Genomic DNA, 19,367 nt, shown 5'->3' with positions numbered 1-19,367 from the left:
GGGCAACATGGCAAAACCCCATCTCTAATACAAAAAAAGAAGAAAAACCTAGCTGCGTGTGATGGCACACGCCTGTAGTCCCAGCTACTCAGCAGGCTGAAGTGGGAAGATAGCTTGAGCCCAGGAGGCAGAGGTTGCCACTGTACTCCAGCCTGAATGACAGAGCAAGATCCTGTCACCAAAAAAAAAAAAACTGTGGGACAGACAAAGAACAGACATTCCCATTACAAAAGGGAGAAATAGGAAAGAAAAGAGTAACATTTCCCAACCAAATCCAAAACCAAACAGGACAAGCATCAAATCAATCTTAAGGCTGGAGAATAAATCTTTGGTTCCACGTCCTGCCTTCCAGACACAATGGGGCAGGAGTTGGGTTCCCAAGGCTCTGGGCAGCCCTGCCGCCAACTGCGGGGCACAGCCCTCACAGCAGCTCTCATAGGTTGCAGTCGGGTACCTGCAGCTCTCCTAGGCTGGCACTACACACTGGTAACTCTACAGTTACAGGCTCTCGGCGGCAGCCCCACCCCCACAGCTCCATTAGGCATTGTCCTTGTGGGAGCTCGCTGGTGTGCCCTCAACCTCAAGACTCTGCTGGGCATTGTCCTAGTGGGGGCTCTTTTTGGCACTCCTGCCCTTATGGCTTCATTAGGCATTATCCAAGCAAGGAGTCTGCAGCAGACCTACCCTGCAGCAATTCTCTGTCTGAGCCCAAGACTTTCTGAGGCATCCTTTCAAATCTAGGTGAAGGTAGCCATGCATCCACAGGTCTTGCACTCTGAACCATCTGCAGACTTAGCACCATGTGGATGCCACCTAGGCTTATGGCCTGTGCCTTCCAGAGCAATGGGACTAGCTGCACTTGAGCCCCCTTGATCCACAGCTGGGATATCCAAGGAGGGCTGCACTGTAATGCAGAGAGCAGAGAAGTGACGCTGGGCAGTGAATGCTGAGGTCCTGCAGGCGCCCAAGGCCTCTCCTTTGACATAGTTCTGTTCCCTGGGCCTTGGTACTCTGGGCCTCTGATGGGAGGGGCAGCACTGATAATCTCTGAAATGCCTTCAGGATCATTCTTCCATTATCTTGATGAATAGCATCTGGCTTCCTTCTATCCATACTAATCTCCTTATCAAAAGGTCACTTGGCCACACCCTTAGTGTTTTCTCCCAAACATGTTTTTACAACCTGAGCAAGCCAAAAATTTTCCAAATCCTTACATTCTGCTTCCTTTTTTTTTTTGGAAACGGTCTCATTCTGTCACCCAGGCTGGAGTGCAGCAGCAGAATAATGGCTCACTGTAGCCTTGACCTCCCAGGCTTAAGCAATCCTCCCACCTCAGTCCCCTTGAGTAGCTGGGGCTAAGTGCACATTTTTGTTTTTAGTAGAGATAAGGTCTCATTATATTGCTCAGGCTGGTCTTGAACTCCTGAGCTTAAGCAATCCTCTCACTCTGGCCTCCCCAAGTGCTGGGATTACAGGCATGAGCCATAGTGCCCAGCCTCTACTTCCCTTTGGATTATAAATTCCATTTTCAATTCATTTCTCTCACATTTTACTGTAAGCAATTAAGAGAAATCATGCAGCATACTGAACACTATGCTCAGGGATTTCTTCCACCAAATATCCTATCACTCTTAAATTCTGCCTTCCCCAAAGCCCTAGAGTATAGGCACAATTCAGCCAAGTTCTTTGTCCCTTTGTAGCAAGGACTATCTGTCCTCCAGTTTCCAATAAGATATTCATTTCCATATATGACTGCATCAGAATGGGCTTTACTGTCTATAATTCTACCAGCATTCTGATCACAACCACTTAGAAATTTCTAAGAAGACATAGGTTATCTCTACGACTCTCCTCTTCTTCTGGGCTCTCGCTAGAATCATTCTTAATGCTCTGTTCACAGAAATCCAGGCTTTTTCTAGCAAACACTTCCAAACTGTTCCATCCTCTATCCATTACCCAATTCCACTTTCTTTTAAGTATTTGCTATAACAACACCCCACTCTGAGTACCAATTTCTGTCTGTCTGTGCTGCTATAACAAAATCCACAGGTTAGGTAATTTATAAATAATGGAAATTTATTTCTTATGGTTCTGGAGGAGAGGAAGTACAAGATCAAGGCACTGGGGTTTAGTATCTGGTGAGGGCGTCTCTCTGCTTCCAAGATGGTGTCTTGTTGCCACACCCTCCAGAAGGGAACAAATGCTGTATCCTCATATGGTGGAAGAGCAGAAGAGAGCAAACCCATTCCCCCTCAGGCCCTTTTAAAAGGGCCCTAATCCCATCTATGTGGATCTATCTAATCCCTTACAACTTAAACACTTCCTAAAAGCCCCACCTCTTTATACCATCACATTGGCCATTAGGATTCAACACATGAATTTTGGGTGATACATTCAGACCACGGCAATGTGTACACACACACATACAATTGCACATATCTGTAAATATACTAATTATAATTGAATTACATACTTCAAATTTAAATGGGTAAATTAAATTGTATGGTATGTGAATTATACCTCAATAAAGCTTTTTTTTTTTTTTTTAAAGAGAGGACTCTATGAAAAAACTAGTCCATAAAGATACATGCACACATATGTTTATTGCACCACTACTTACAATAGCAAAGACACGGAACCAACCCAAATGCCCATCAATGATAGACTGGATAAAGAAAATGTGGCACATATACACCATGGAATACTATGCAGCCACAAAAAGGAATGAGATCATGTCCTTTGCAGGGACATGGATGAAGCTGGAAGCCATCGTCCTCAGCAAACTCACACAGGAACAGAAAACCAAACACTGCATGTTCTCACTCATAAGTGGGAGCTAAACAATGAGAACACATGGACACAGGGACGGGAATAACACACACCGGGGCCTGTCAGGGAGGGGAGAGGGACTGAGGGGAGGGAAAGCATCAGGACAAATAGCTAATGCTTGAGGGGCTTAAAATCTAGATGACAGGTTGATAGATGCAGCAAACCACTACAGTACATGTAAACCTATGTAGCAAACCTGCACGTCCTACACATGTATCCCAGAACTAAAGAAAGAAAAAACTAGCCCAATGAAATAATCGGCACAAGAGGGGTTCTAGCCCCACCCCCGACCCCCCAAAATTTGGGACCACCATAGTCTAGCCATCTTCCTCTTAAAGTGTCATAATACATCGTGGCACACAAAATTTTCTGAAATGTTGTGCCATAAAGAAACCAACTTTATCAAATCCAAAGTTTCCTCACTGATTTGGCAATACATTATTAGCTCCTGTAGTATCTATAACCTTCAGGAAGCATTAAGTTGCCCAACATCACCACCAGCCTAGGAAGACATGAAAGATGACAAAGGAATGGGTCCAAAGTTCAATGGAGCCCATCAATGCATTTACTGACCAACTAGGGTAGGCATAAAGACAAACATTCAAAAGTGTCTTCACTATCCAAGGAAGAACTTTGGTGGTAGAAGTTTTCAAAACGTGGCATTAAGCACAGGTGAAACACACTGGAGCCTTATACACAGAACAGACTCACAGTGCAAGCAAGACAAAAGCTGCTTTAATACCACCTACCCTGACAGGGAAATAATGGGACAACCCAATCCTCCCTCCCAAGGTAGGGTCAGGCTCACGCTGACAGAAAACAGGCAAGGGCCTCAGCCAGAAGCCCCACTGGGACATCTTTACTGCTTCTCTCTATGGCTTGGAGGCCTTCCTGGTTGCAGGCTGTGATGCTGAGACATGAAGGCACTGAGCAAGGACTTTGGAAGAAGTGGGGTGTTAGCATGCACAAGCTCAAAGCAGATACAATTCCTGCCTTCTTAAAAGAAAGCAGGTGGGGTTTTCAAATCCGCTAAAGATTCAAAAGGTTTCAAACCTTTCTAAAAGTGTTCTATCATCATTAACAAAAGAGAAACCACTAAATAAAATCCACAGGAATCCAAACAAATGTCAAAGCAGGACACTGTACAAATATTTGGCCTGGAATAAAGTATGGACACATTTAAGCATGTCATTTATAACAATGTAGGGCTAATCACTAGAAAATTCTTGGTACAAAAATTCTTAGATTAAGTAATAGTATTATTAATAATAATTCTTACCAAGTAAAGTGTCCTCTTCAGAGAATTTCTAGAGAAAAAGACACTAAAGTGAACACAGGGGGAAATGTGTTAAGACCTTACTGCACAAAGTGTGGGCCACTGATCAACTGCAAGCATAACTCCTGGGAGCTGGTCAGAAATCCAAAACCTCAGGTCCCACCCCAGACCAACTAAATTAGAAGCTGCATTTTATCATCAGCCCCCGGAGATTCCCATGCATATTAAAGTTTAAGTTGCGGTATTTTCAGACATTGTTAATATTTAACTTCTATCAGAATTGAAATGTGCCAGCTCCCTTTAAGAAAATAAATAAGCAAAATATATTAACATCACTATTTTATTGTTCAGTCAACCCAGGCCATCCCTCTACTCACCCTCCCTTCCTACACAGATTTCATTATTTTCCATCTAAGCAAGGCAGGAACAGATGACGGAGACAGCCTGGCTCCTCAAACACCTGTTGAGTGAATGACAGGCGGGGTCCCTTGTCAAAAGCCACCCAGAGCACTCCTTTGCCATTCTCATCCCACTTGAATGCTGAACAACTGCTCGGAATTGCACGGCCATTGTTGGCAACGGTACACCACCAGCCTCAAGCCACCAGGACTACCGTGACAACACTCAGAAGCTGGCTCCCAGACACAGCACAGGAAAGAAAAAAAAATTATTTGTAGGTGACTTACAGCTACCATTTACACATTTAGAATTTTCTTCCCTCACTAATATCAGATTTGAGCCTGAGGCATCTAGAGTTCAGCCTAGACTCTTCCAGGTGCCTGCAGGCAAATCTCCACAGACCAGAAATGCCCCTGGAGAGATAGTCCCGGACCCACTGACCAAGGCGGGAGAGAAAAAAAGGGAAGGAAGAAGCAAATGGAGCCAATAAATGCCTACTGGCCCCCCAATCCTAGTCACAGCTCAGTATGTTCTGGCCCCTTTAATTTAACCTCCGCCAGCTGTGAGAGGAACAAAGCCCATTCCACATGAAAACAGAAGAGAAATATGCTTCCTGAACAAATCAGAATAAACCGTCACGGAAAGCGTTCCAGGGTTTGGGATGGGTTAGGACTCTGTGGATCACGCCCAGCCAGTGAATTCTGTGAAACATGAGAAAATATGGTCCATCACACCAGTTCTGCACGTGATGCATGGCCATGCCCACTACCAGATGTGCCAACTTACTTGTTTAATCTGACAAAAGCAAAAGGCCCACATAAAGGCCTCTTTTGACATGCGCTCCCAGACCTCCTAGGGTCCACAGGGCTCATACTGCCTCAAAGCCACCCCTCATTCTGCCCTTGACCCCTCAGACAGGAGCTGCCAACTTTCTAAGTGAATCATCAGAAGCCCCAGTTACAAGGCCCAGAACACCACATCAGTTCTCAAACTTTATGCCTGTAAGGATCACCTGGCATGCTTCACAAAGACAAAGAATTTCAGGTCCCAAGCCCAGAAAGTCAGTTTCATAGCTCAGAGCTGAGGCCCAGGGATAAGCAACCGAGAGGCGGTTGGCTCTGATGTAGGTGGTTCAGAGGTCACACCTTAAAAACCCTGGTCTCTCCTACACATTCTTCCTCCTGAGAATTACCAGAATGCAGCCTCCCAAGTCTGAAAGAAAGGTAAAACTATTCTAGTCCAAGCGAGTTTCCTAAGACGTTCTTACTAAGTCACAAGTAAATACTCCAAGAAGCTGTCTGGTTTTTGTGGGAACACAAGTGTCAGTGAATTTAGGCTCTGGCCTAAATATGCAAATTTTGGAGCCTAACCTCCAAAATTCGAAAGATGCAGTGTTCTCTGGGAAGTTTGGAAGCCCAGTTCTGGCGTGGTAATTACATGATGGCTGGAGGAGCAACTGGTGATGGAAATCCTTAGGAGACACTAAAAATAACTCACATTTTAATCGACCAATCTGGAACTTCTCTCACCCCTTCATGCCAATCGTGCAATTACCATAACTCCATTCACCGTGTTCCTCAGCAGTTAGTATGCACCATTCTCAATCCTACAAGATAGTAACTATTATCCCTGATTCACAGGTCCAGGTACAAGGGCAGGTAGCACAAGATGGGGAGGGGACTGAACCACACGGCACTCACACCCCACCCTACAATTAAAAACCGTCCTTCAGCGCGTGGCTGCCAAACACCTCAAACTGAAACAAGTGTTCTCTACCTCCTTCCTCTGGAGTGACAGAGAGGAAGAAAATCCCAGTAAGCCCTTCTGGCCCTGCCCACTACCTCCCCTGTTCCCACCCAGGCCAAAGGGGGAATGCGTGGGCCCTGCTCCCACCCCCGATGCTGACATCAAAGGAGCAAAGACACGCAGGAGACTCCAGGCAGCACCCGAGGCCCTGGCCGCCAGCACGTCATAATCCCTACAGTCGCTGCCTTTCAGACTTAAAAAGAACAATGAGGAAAGACACCCACGCTTCCCCTCACTGGGCTAGGAAGGAGAGCTTTGCGGGTTTAGACTGCAGTCTCCTCCCCCCTCGTAGCCACCTGTGTGCCGGCTCCGCAGACGAGGTCCCCCCAGCACTCTGGCAGGGACTGTGCCATTCAACAGACAAATGGCAGCCGACCAAGGAGGCGACTGGCGTGTGGAACAGGTGATCCGATTGTTTTTCTGAAGAGCAAGGGCTAGCACGTCCTACGTGTTCATATGCACAATTTTTTGAACTCTATCAAGAACAAAAACCCCATGCCCACATCTTCACTGCTCAATTCGCATTAATTGTCTGATAGGCACCTTCCAGGGAAAAGGAGGTTTTCATGGAGAAAGAGGCAACGTTGACGAGATGTGTTTACCCAAGCCTTTTATACAGGACTACATGCTATCCAGGTTTAAGAGAAGTCCAGGCAGGCTCTGGCATTATGTTTTTCACAGAAAAAGCCGATGCAGTAGCCCGGATGCCCGGATCCGCTCATTTCCCAAGCGGGTTCCCACACCCGCTGCCCACCGCCTGGCGAGGAAGGAGCGGGCGAGGTTCGCGCGAGTCGTCGTCACGGGTTTCCGTGGGTACAGTTATTGCTCGTTACATAATATTAACAATTAAGATTAAAAATGGTTACATAATACTGTCCTATACGGCTGGCGGCAACGAAGCTCGCGATCTCGGACTGCGGCGAGCCCGCGGCAGGCGAGCAGGGGACCGCGCGGCAAGACCTCCCGGCCTCCCTCCCAGGCCCTGCCTGCAGCGGCTGGGGCCTCTGCAGCCCGCGCAGGCTGCCCCACCCGCCGACACGGCACGCGCCCACCACCCACCGCCCACCACCCACCGCCCACCGCCCAGCGCCCGCGGCGGAGCCCACCTGAGTACCTGGAGAGCGGGCGGCAGCACTGGCCGCACGGGGTCGCTGCGTGCGCGCGGCCGGCCCGGGGAGGGCTTCGGGGCCCGGCCCCCGCAGTGCCCGGCGCGTGGACAGCGCTCCGCATGGACAGCGCTCGGAGCCGGGCCGGGCTGGTCCTCCACGGCTCCGCCCCGGCCAGGGGCCTGCGGCGCAGAAAACCGACCCGGGGCCCCGGGGCCACCGCGCGCCAGGCGAATGCGCTAGCACGAAAAGCGGGCCAACGCCGCCTCTGGCGACGCCATCCGGGCGAGGGTGGGATGCCGCGCCACCGCCCGAGCGTGCCCGGGGGCTCCCAGCGCCATCACCGCGCAGGTGCCCGGAGGCCCCTCCGCGGAGCCGGCTGCCGCCCGGCCGCAATATTTAGTCTCCGAGGGACCGGGCGCTCCTGGAGAGCGGGAGGACGACGGAGCGCCGCCCGGTCCTGAAGCACAACAGGAATCCCAGGACCAAACCCATGTGACGCGGCCACGCCCCAACGCCCGGCGGGGGCCCTCTGCTGCCCAATCCCCGGATCCCTGGTTCTCATGGCAACCCTGAAGAACCCCTTGTTCCCTCCACTGCCTCCTCTCCTCCCCCACAGCCCCCCCGCCTGATGGGCAAGGACGCGCACACTGGCCACTCTCACGATGCCGAAAGCCCTCCATGTCTACCCGCTACGCCGCATTCGGAGCCGGGCGGGGGACATCGCGGCCGCGGCAAGTCAGATATGCCGCCTGCACGAGCAACGTTCCACCTGCAGGGCCGGCCAGTTCCACTCTTCCAGGATCACTGTCGTCTCACCCCTCTCCCCAAAATGTCCGAGCAAGAACCAGGAAGGGAGAGACTCGCTCTGGAAGCCACAGGCATAACGTTACTGAACATCGAGGACAAAGTAGGGTTCCATTTAAACTGAGAGTCAGCGAGGGAAAGAACAGATCCTATACATTACCAAGCATCTGCTATGTGCTAGTCACTTCACACACATACACACCCCACACCTCACACCCACACACACACACACACCACACACCACACATCCCACACACCCACCCCACTCACACACATACATACACACCACACACATACACACCACACACACATACACCACACACACCCCCACATCCCACACACACACATACTCCCACCACACACACACGCACCACAGACATACCCACGAGCCTGAAACGATGGAAGCAAAACAGAAGGTTTGGAGATACTCACTGCCGTTTACAAGGCCACAGTAAGCAGTAAGATTTTCTACTCCCCTCTAGCAGACAACATGGCAGGAAAAGCTGGACGTTGTAGATGGCAGTAAGAACATAACAATCAACAGTGGACAATGGATTCTGAAACTGAGATCCTATACTGCATTCACACACGCTAAGGGGCAGGGCGCTGGGAAAACCCCATCTCAGCCTGGGGTTCAAAGAGTAGAAAAGCTACCCTAGTCCAAATGCTCGGAGGCCAGGTCAGGTCCCTGAAGGGCACCGGAGGAGGAGGCTGGAGAAACTACAGATATGCACCCCAGAAAGGAGAGGCTCCATGGTGGTCATGACCACAAAATTCCAATATGTTTAAGTCAATCAAACAAAAGCAGAATTAAGGCTGGTTCTAATAGCAGCCAAGAGCAGAGTTTTCAACACAACATGAAGGGTAACACAAGGCTTTCTCACAGTCTGGCTGACCACACATGGCCCGGCTACTGCAAGAAACACTGAAGGTGTTAGCGCTTTTAACTCTAACTGCGCACCCCTCAGTGAAGATGTCACAGAGTGAACATCACAAGGCACAGAATGGGAGATGGAAGCACAGAATCGAACCCTGAGATTCGGGGAGAAACCAAAGCACGGAGAAATTACGTAACTCATCCAAAGTCCAGAGCAGGTTACTGACTGGGAGAACTCAGCGTTCCTTCCAGACTCCAGATATGAGGCTTTTCTGCGGTCTGACACAGTGGCTTCATCCACCTCTGCAGTCAACCTCGCAATGGTGGCTCTGGTGTTCCTCTGCCTCCCTGCCTGGCAGCTCCCAGCCTGGATGGTGAACTCCTTTGCCTGAACATCCCACGTACCCTGCGGTCTCCTGGGCTAGAACAACAGGTTGTGCGGGACAGAGGGATTCCCTGGCTCACTCCCCTCTTATTACAAAATGCCAGAGGTCCCAGCTCAAAGCAGCTGTTCTTGGATGTGGGAAGAGCAAGAAAGAAATGATCTAATGATGGACAAGGAACCTTGAAAAGCCAGACCTTCAATGAATGGCTGATGGGACACACATTTTGCTTTACAACATTAGGACAACAAGAATAGAATCTTTGAAAAGGCATAAAAGCCAGTGGTCAAGAAGTAACTAACAGCAAAGGCAAAAGAGATGAAGGCTAAGCTGGAAAGTGGAGATGAAGCCTGATGATATACTCAGTGGAAGTCCAGAAAGTCTCAGGAATGAGAACTACCATTCACCTCTGGAAATGGGAAACATAGAGTCCAAACCAAAAAAATCAATTGGAAGTGTCAGGAAGAGCTCATTTACAAATGGGAGAGAAGAAATGATACAGAAAAAGTTTTTAAAAATTAATATCTACAAATGAGACAGATGTATCAACGAAATAAGAGTATTATGCCATTAAAAAAAAGAATACTCACTTTAAATGTCAATAATGTGTCAATAGTCAACTGTAACAACTGTACAGGATTCCCAGTAGAGAGAGAGGCTGTGCGTGTGTGGGGCAGAGGGTATGGAGGAAGTCTCTGGACTTTCCCTTCAGTTTTGCTGTAAACCTAAAACTGCTCTAAAGTCTATTTTTAAAAAAGAATATACATATACATATATAGAGAGAGATAAAGAGAGAGAGAGAACCTAAGAAATTCAAAATGAAAATAGAAACAAAATCCAATAGAAAGGTTAAAAAAAGGACATATCCCAAAACCTAAAAACAACACAACAGACACAGACTATTAGATCAAAAATACAGAGAACCAATCCAGGTGGCTAAAAACCAAAAAACTGCCATCCTAGAAAGAGAGAAGAGGAAAATGGAAGAAAAGAAATGAAAGAATTAATTCAAAAACATGTCCAGGACCAGAAAGATCTGAGATTCCAGCTTGAATGGGCCCTCAACATACCCCACACACAAAGTGTGGACCCAACAAGATGCATCTTCAAGGAACTTCAGAACAAAGGCACAGAGAATATCCCACAAGCATCCAGACACGACAAAATGAAAACAAAACAAAACAAAACAAAACAAAAAAACCCACTCTGGTATACTTTCGTATACAGAATCGATAATCAGAAGAGCTTCTTTCTCAACCCTATTCTGCCTAAAGGCAATGGAAGCTTCTAAATTTTTTAGGGAAAACTATCTTTAATTTAGAAATCCATATTCAGACAAACTGTAAATTGTGAAAGTAGAAGATGGACATTTTCCCAGACAGATAAGGTCTCAAAAAGTTGACATCTTGTACACCACTTTTTGGAAGCTTCTATAGAAAGTACTCCATCAATTTTGGAAATAAACCAAGAGGAAAAATCATGAGATCTAAGAGAAAGGCAAAGGCGCATTCCAGGGACAATGGAGAAGAAAGACTCCAAGATAACAGCTCTGCAGGGAGCCTCAGAGCAACCCAGCCTGCTGCACGCAGAAAGGCACATGAGGAACTGCTTCCAAAGATAAAACTGCAGATCACCTTAGGCCTTGGAAAGGAGATTCACACAACTCTGTAAGTTTGGAGGGAAGAATGATAAGTACATTTTAAAAACTAGGTAAAAACAACTCCAGGAGAAAAAATGTCCTAGGAGAAAATCACAGTTATCACAGTATACTACATGGCTCAGCTATGAGCAGCATTAGCGGACCATCCCAACACTGCATACTGATGGAGCCGAATGGACCAGAAGAGACGATGGGGAGACGAGAAGAGTGAGTGTAGGGTGGGGATGAGGCAAAGGGCACCATCCTCACCTTCCACGGAGTTTGAAATCAAAGAATCACATGAAAAACGGGACTCTGGAGAGCAGGAGGAGGAAGAGGAGTAGGTTGCCAGGAATCGCAATGTTGTCTACACCTCTTCGGAAATATGGAGGTACAGACAGAAAAAAAATCTGCTGATAAGTTACTTCTGGGGAATTATTTCGTCTTTAAACTATGTCTACGTATCACTCTGATTTTAAAAATCAAACTAAATTTTAAAATAGTTTGCTCTGGGTGTTGAGGAATTAGGAAACCAGGTGACCCTTCAGATGAAGAGAACAGAAACACTGTGTGATATGGACAGACAAGGACAGCAGGGGGACAGTGCCCTGGGCAGAGACGGCAGGCCAGGACAGGGACAGCCTGTGTCCACTCACTACCTTGCAGGCCCAGGTGGGGATGGAGAGATGAGGCGACAATGACGCCAGGAAGCCCTCCTGCCTTATACTCCTGTGTCGCTCCATCACCTCACTAGGATCGCAAGCCAAGACACTCAATGTTCTCCTCTCTGGAGGGGATTCTGTGACATGCACGCAATTTTCTTCAGAAGAGAGAGGGCAGTACCCTAGAACAGACGCCTGGAGGCTCAGGTAACACCCCTACAGCCTGTCCTGGGCCAGGATGGTGTGGCCAGGGTGAAAAGACAGGCGGGCAAGGTGGCCTCTGGCTTAAACCAGCCCATATGGGACAATTAGAGGGCACTGAACATGACCCAGGCAGCTCAACTTCCCACAGGATGTGAAGACCCTCTAGGAACAGCAATCCTAAGCAGGGCCCCAGGCTCAGCACCAGGCACTGTCCCTGGGCAGGAGGCTATGGCACAAACTTCTGAATTTAAAAATTACTCAATTCATGGTAGCTTCTCAAAGCAAGGAATCCAAAAATTATTACTATGAGATATGTGGTATTATAAAGGTTTTTATACTAAAGGGGATTCTTCACTTACAAAAGGTTGGAAGTCACTGCCTAAATACTCCCAGGGATGAAAGTTAAAAATCAAATAAGTAAACTAAAGGCCCTGCACATCAGAGAAGTGGGGACCTGCCGTCTCAGTGGGGCCCAGGTAGCTTGCAGTGAGCAGCCTTGGAGGTTCCTGACCCTTGAATCCCATGTGAAAGGACAAGAGAAGGTAGAAAGTGGGTCTTCAGCTGTCCCTCGTGGTCCTCTATTGCTCAGACGTCCCCTCGGAGCTCCCAGAGTGAGACCCCTGACAGCTCACAGACAGGACCAGACAGACAGCAGTCCCCAACGCAGTGCCACCTGCACTGACACAGCACATGAGGATCCCAGCCCCCAACCCCACATTAGCTCCAGTGACCTTAATGACACAATGATGAGGACCAACACACACCGAAGCACTTTCTGTGCCAACTAGTTTAGGAACCCCCATGTTAATAGGCAAGACTGCCGCTGTTCATGCCCAGTTCCATTTACCTAATTCAAAACCTTTCAAGAACTTCAGGGAGAAGCAGGACTGCCCACTAGCACAGCCGTGGATAGAGCTCGGAGCCACATCCCATGGGCACATCAGCCTGACCAGGATAAGCTGTCCACAGTCATTTCAGTCCCAGCTGGGATAAGTGCCTCTGTAAGAGTCCAGACACCAACCGCGGGGGCCTGAAGACAAATGCCACAGGCTCCACAGACCTGGAGGCCAGAGATCTGTCTCCACACCCAATGCTGCTGCCCATCAGAGCTTGTGCGCTACAGGGGTCTTCACAACTTTTGCTCCTGGTTGAAGGAAACCAATTTTTGACACCTGCTATTCACTATTATCTGATTCAAATGGTTTGCAGCCAAATGAAGTCTGCAGTACACCAGCTATCTTTGCTCTTAGAATTCTACCTGTGAGGAGTTCAAACTGTCACGCTAAACATAGTCAACAAAAGGATTCTTCGGAGCACTGACTGTGGCTCAAAGAACATTCAGATAAATTCAAACAAGATTTTGTGCAACTAGCATGTACAAAGCACTGGAAGACAAAAATACAAAAGCCAAGTCCCCTTTCTAACCAACCTTATAAATTAATAGCAAGCAGGATGATCAAGTCCACAAACTGCTCTAAGACAAGGCTGACGGCAAAGTGCCTACAGATATAAAGACTGCATGAGCTCTGCACCGTGCCAATCACACACGTCACACCTCATGCTACCTTCCCAACAAGCCGTGGGGATAAACACGCCTATGGCTTCCATTTTAATGGATGAGGTTGGTTCACTTGTTCAGACTGGCCAAACTAGTAAGTGGTACAACCAGGAGTCAACTGAGGCAGTATGCCTGGTGGAAACGTCAGTGCTGGCCGCTGCCCTGGTCAAACAGAGCAGAAAAGCAGCAGTATGGTAGGAGGGGTTATTCCTCCCCAGCGCCCATTCTCGGGCTTGACGTTAACAACAAAAAGTCTACCCTATTGCTGGGTCCTGCCCAAATAACAAGCTCCTCAAATCAGGGATCTGAAAAGACAAGAAGAATCTCCCCCAAAATCCATACGTAAAGTAGATGGTTCAAAAATATGAATATTCTAATAAAGGGGAAAAGAAAAAATCTCCTTAGAGTCACTGTATCCTAAAAGCAAAAAAGTCACAACCACTCATTTCTACCTCTGAGATTATTTTTAATAACCCCAGGAAATGGCTTTTTCTGTTGCCATCTCAAAGGACAATCACACCATTTTTCAATCCATTATTAAAGAAGAGCCATCAGCCTGCCTTTCCACAAGTAAGCGGGTGGTTTTAAGCTTTGCCTGCTTTTATCTCCCTGTGATCACCAGAAGCCTGGACAAAACTCTCCCGAAGACAAACGTTCAGGAAAGCTCATTCCTCAGAGATCAGTTCAGAAGTGGTCCAGGTTGAGGGTGGGAGTCCGATGCAAAGGTGTCCCAGCTAAGAGGAAGAAGGAGTGAGAACAGATACAGCTCCCTAAAAGTGTGCAGCTAAAATATTCACACAAATTAAATACCAGCCAGTGGCTGAATGGATCAGACCAGTTATACCCCCTAATAGTATGCAAACTCTGAAAGTGGTCCCTAGAACTCCAAAGTACCTGTCTGCCAAGCCTCACCCACCAAGTAGTTGGACGACCTTAATTTCTTCCATAATCTCCCATATTTCTGTACTTCTACAGTTATATAAAAAATAAAATAGCACAGGTTAAAAGTCTCCACTACCAGGAAAAAAAAAAAAAAGTTTATTTAAACTTTGAACGACTGATTACTTAAATGAAAGACAAGGCAAATATGTTCTCCTCATGAGCCATGCAATGCCACGTTGGTTTAATAAACTGAGAAACAGACACGGGGATTACGGAGCAAAGGCACAGGCTTCCCCTCCAGGAAGCAGGACCAAAATTCCCTGCAGTTAGCTCTGAGCTCTGACAGGCTGGCAACCTAACCCTAGATACAAGCTCAAATACATTCTACCATCCTGTAGATGTCTCTTCCCCTTGCAGTTAAGAGTTGGACAGAATTCCAAGGAAATAGGTTCCATTCCTTAAATTATGCCACCTTTAAAGCATTAGGTTTTACCAGATACACCAACCAAGAGTTTCTACAGCTCTAAGATGAAGCTGAAGGCACAACAGATGACTTTGTTCAAGCTGGAGTTTGATTTCTATACATTCTATAGTCTGTATCCAGAGAGATCACCAAAATCAAGTTCTGAGCTAACTCTTCGAGTCTGACTCTGCTCTCTTCTCCTACTGGAGACTGAGTAGACATAGACATAGCCCTTGAAACTGGGCCAGGGCTGCCGTGGGTCCCAATCCTGGTGGCCATCACCATACAAAGCTCTGGACAAGTAGCTGGCATGAACCTGCCCAGCTCTGGGTTCCTGATCCATAAATGAAAAGCATTTTGAGTGGGCCAACGCTGCCCCAAAAGTGACCAAACAGGTAATGTGCAATAGATAACTTTAGGGGTACATAGCTTTTCTATTTTAATTACAGTAAACATAACTACCACATCAAAACTCATGACTTCATGGATATCAAACTTTCTTCCCAAAATAAATGTGTATTTAAATGTAAAAAGTGAATGAACTAAAAGGAAACATCTAGAATGCTCTGGTAACATGGCATTAACCTTGAAGTCTGGGAGCCCCCAGACCAGGCAATCATCATTCTCTGAATGTATGACTGGCAGGCTATATATACCTGACCCATGCCACTTCCCTTTCAGAGGTGGATGTACTTTTGCAAATAAAACACAAGACTAAAATGATCCAAAGCTTAGGTTCTAGTGACAGCTTTGTCACTTGCTGACAGTATGACCTCGGGCATGCCAATTAACCTCCTGAGCCTTGGTTTTCAGACCTGTAAAATGGGGATCAGGAGGTTGTAGAGGGGATTAAAAGCAACAAGGCTTTTGAAAGTGCCTTGTAAACTGTGAAATGCTACAGAAGTATCAGTCGCTACACTTCTCAGTTACAGGAGCAATGCCTGCTGGGCGTGTAACTCTGTCCTCAAATTCCCTCCCTGTAATCTGGGGATTGGCCTGTGTTGCCCTTCTCCTTCAAATGCTCCCAGTAAAACTCAAATATTATGTGCAGTGATCCTAGAGTTTTGATTTTTTAAGAGAAAAACCTAGACATCTAGAATCATTTCTGGAAACATATTTGGTTTTTAGTACTTTTACTTAAAATACTCTCCTAAAAGACACTTCACCGCTGTCACAGCCAGAAGTCCCACTGCTGTAGAAACTCTTGATTCTCTTTCCCTCCTGGAAAGAGAGAAACTCGGGGTCAGCTCGTTAAAATATTGCCAGCATTGTGTTGTAAACCCTAGTCAACTCCGGTTGCTGCGCTAACAACATGTGTTCTTGGTAAAACTGCCTCAAACTTTAAATAGACCACCATTTCTGAAACTCGGGGGCTCCAAACGGCTGAATCAGCATTTTCAGAAACAAAGTGTTCTAGGCCTGGCCTTTTAAACAGCAGCAACGAGAAAGTTGTGCAATAACGCATATTTACGCACGAGCGTTCCTTGTTTTGGTCTTTTTCCCCCCCATCTCTTGAATGAAAGAAACGGCACCAAGTTTGCAAGAAAATATTCTTTCAAACGCATTGTAAAGATCCAGGACCGTGTAAAAATCACCTGTGGCTCTCTTACATTACCAACGTTTCGGTGAAAGCAAACCATAAAAAGTTCGCGTTACTTCCAATCCCAAGAAAAGACGCACACAATAAAAAGTAAAGGATACCCTAATTTCCATAACGCACATGCTCCAGGGCAGTCGTCAGGCAGGCGTTTGGAGAGGCAATCAGCAAAGGCGGAGAGTTGCATCAGAAATTTCCTTCTGCAAACGGTACCGCTCTTATCACATTTCCACGGCTGGCGGGCGGCTAATCCGCGAGCCCTCAACTTGGTGTTAGGCCCCAGCGGCGGGTAACGGGTCACCAACAGAACCTCCCCCCCGCAAAAAAAAGGTCCTCCGTCCGAAGTTGGGCCGGCTTGGGACTTGGGAGTGTCTGGTACCACTGTCCCGGACGCCAGGGCGCGCGCGCCGCGGTCCCGCCGCGCAGCCGGAGCACCCGGGACTGCAGGGACGCCTGGGCGCCCACCCTCGCAGGCGACGGCCCCCAGGAGCGCGGCCTTGACCGCAGCCCCCGCCACAGCCCGCGAGCCGCCGGCGTCTGACAAGATGGTTCAAGAATGCACCGTTTGGGCTCCACACCTCCCCCCAGGGGTCGGGAACGCAGCGGGGAGAGCCCGGCGGGGCGCCCGGCTGCCTCCGCCTCCGCCGCGCGCCCGCAGCCCCAGTCCCGCCTCCGAGCGCCGCCCGCTGCGGGCCCGGGGCGCCGGAGCCCCCGGCCCGGAGGCGACGCCCTTCCGCCCGCCGCGCCTCCGCGGGGCCCGGCGTCCCTGGCCGCGGCCGCCCAGGGCTCAGACAATGACGGCGCGGGGACCCGCCTGGCCGTCCCGGGCCCCGCGGGGACGCCGACCACAAAGTAACTTGCCGCCGCGCTCCCCGCCCAACTCCGTACCTGCCGCGCGCGGCTCCCCGCCGCCTCCGCGTGGCTGCCGGAGACACTCGGCGCGACCAGCGGCGGGCGCGGGTCCCCACGGGGCGAGGGCGGCGCGCAAGACTGTCCCGGGCGCCCCGTGCCGCCTGCGCTGCCGCCACCCGGGGGCTGCGCGGAAACTTTGGGCTCCACCGGGTCTCCGAGCACCGAGCCCACCCGGCCGCAGCTCGTTTCCCTCTCTGCCTCCTCCCGGCCTCCCCACCCCCTCGATGGGCTTTAAACTCGCCCGGCCCCGCCCGCCCTCCCCGCCTCTGCCGCCGCCGCCTCCGCCTCCGCCTCCTCCCCCGGCCACTTTTCCTGCTCCTCCTCCCGCCGCCACCGCCCGGACCGCTCGGCGGCCGCCAGCGCGGGAGGAGCCGGGGCCTGGGCGCAGGGCGTGGCGCGGGGGCGCGGGCCGGGCGGCCTGGGGGCCAGACGCTCCCGGAGGCTTTTGCCCGAGGCTACTGAGCGGGGCCCCTCCTCCTCCTGCTCTCCTCCGGACTCGGGCGCGGGACCACGACCGCCGCGGCTCAGGCGGCTTCGCCGGTGAAAGACAAATTGGACCTGTCCCGAAAGACAATTTGTAAGCGAACTATTTGAAACGCACAAAATAGTAACTGCGCAGTCCAGATCCTTTATCCTGGGCGCAGCAGGACGGGACGGAAGAGCTGGGGCTGCCCCGGACTCTGTCGTGGGCTGAAGGGAACCGGCCTGGGAAAAGGAAACCTGGGTTTGCTCACTGCCAGCCAGTTCTGGGGCCTCACCTCTCTGAGCCTCAGTTTGCCCCATCTGCGTATAAGTATCGGAGTGCGGGTGGAGTGAGAGGCCCTTCATTTTTTCTTAATGCTGCCGAGCCTGGTGTCCTTATCTTTACGATGGGCTAGTAACGCCCGCCTGAGGGTTGGTGTCCTGGGGATTAAATGAGGTCATACTGGGAACATAAAGTGACTGCGAAAAATACTCCCCTCGTCCCCAATTGACGGAAGCCATTGTCATTAGTGTGATTCTTAATATCTCTACCGAGTCAAAACTATAATACGCATAGCATAACGATAATTATGTCTTCTCCTGGGTCTTGGTGTTCGAAACGCAGCTACAACGATATCTTGCCTTCATAGAGCATGCACTTTGTTCAAAACCTTCATGAATCCTTGCATATAACCCCCACTGTGGCCCTCTAGGTCGTCACTGTTAGAGTCCCACTGTATGGACTGGGAAACTGAATCTTGGAGAGGTGAAGTAACTTGCTGAAGGTCAAGTAGCTGGTAAGTGCAGAGCAAGGATTGGAAGCCATGTACAGTATTGTGCCAAAGCCCCTTGTAGGTCCCTTTTTATAGCTCCTGCTTCTAGCAGGAGTTACTCCATCTTAGACAGATGTTACTCATGGAAAGGTCATCCTTCCCTGTAACTGAAACAGACTTCCCTAAAATTTTTGCCTATTGGTCCAAGCTCAGAAACACATAAGATGAAAATCAAGAGAGGCTGATGTCAAAGGATTTTAGATTCCTAGAAGAAAGGAGCACAGAGGACTCCTGTTGCAGACAAAGGACTCAAAAGAAAATTAAAGAAGAGGAAACTCGGTTTGAGCCAACTTCTCACAAACGCATCAGCTTTGAACCTTCTAGCTTTTGCTGAAGGTCCAATCAGCAATCCATGCCTACACCAGTCAGATAGCCTGATAGGCAAGGAGGTTTTAATAGAGGTTTCAAAAGTTCCTTGATACATGGACATAATGTTCTTTCAGAATCACTTATGGGTAAATTCCATACACCATGGCCCCTTTACCCCTAAATACACTGATGTGTCTTTCCTAAGAATAGAGATACTATTGTACATAACCACAATAGTCACCAAATTCGTAAATTTATATTGATAAAATACTTGTATCCAATCTGGGTCCATATTCCGGTTTAGCCAGTTGATCCAACGATGTCTTCCATAGTATTTCTTTCTCTTTGTTGTAAGATCTGCTA

The 19,367-nt window shown here is 48.9% G+C and overlaps 1 protein-coding gene across 4 annotated transcripts in view; it reads right to left on the bottom strand.

Annotated features, from left to right (window-relative positions):
• GRB10 (growth factor receptor bound protein 10) overlaps positions 1–17,615 on the bottom strand; it is a 203,648-nt gene extending 186,033 nt beyond the window's left edge. The window contains exons 1-2 of one of the 4 annotated variants that reach the window (XM_025379743.1): positions 7,425–7,897; positions 5,607–5,716 (exon numbers count right to left, since the gene is read on the bottom strand). Coding sequence is in view for 1 of the 4 variants with exons in the window: in XM_025379742.1 (XP_025235527.1) it covers positions 16,593–16,675 (83 nt within the window). In the remaining 3 variants the exon portion in view is untranslated. Of the gene's footprint in view, positions 1–5,606; positions 5,717–7,424; positions 7,898–16,592; positions 17,123–17,376 lie in introns of those variants that run through there. The other 3 variants (XM_025379745.1, XM_025379747.1, XM_025379742.1) reach the window with 3 other exon arrangements.
• Positions 17,616–19,367: the final 1,752 nt, after the last annotated feature.

Source organism: Theropithecus gelada, chromosome 3, assembly GCF_003255815.1.
Source record: "Theropithecus gelada isolate Dixy chromosome 3, Tgel_1.0, whole genome shotgun sequence".
Taxonomy (NCBI): domain Eukaryota; kingdom Metazoa; phylum Chordata; class Mammalia; order Primates; family Cercopithecidae; genus Theropithecus; species Theropithecus gelada.
Note: the sequence above shows the minus strand (reverse complement) of the source record. Positions and strands in the feature narration are given on the sequence as shown.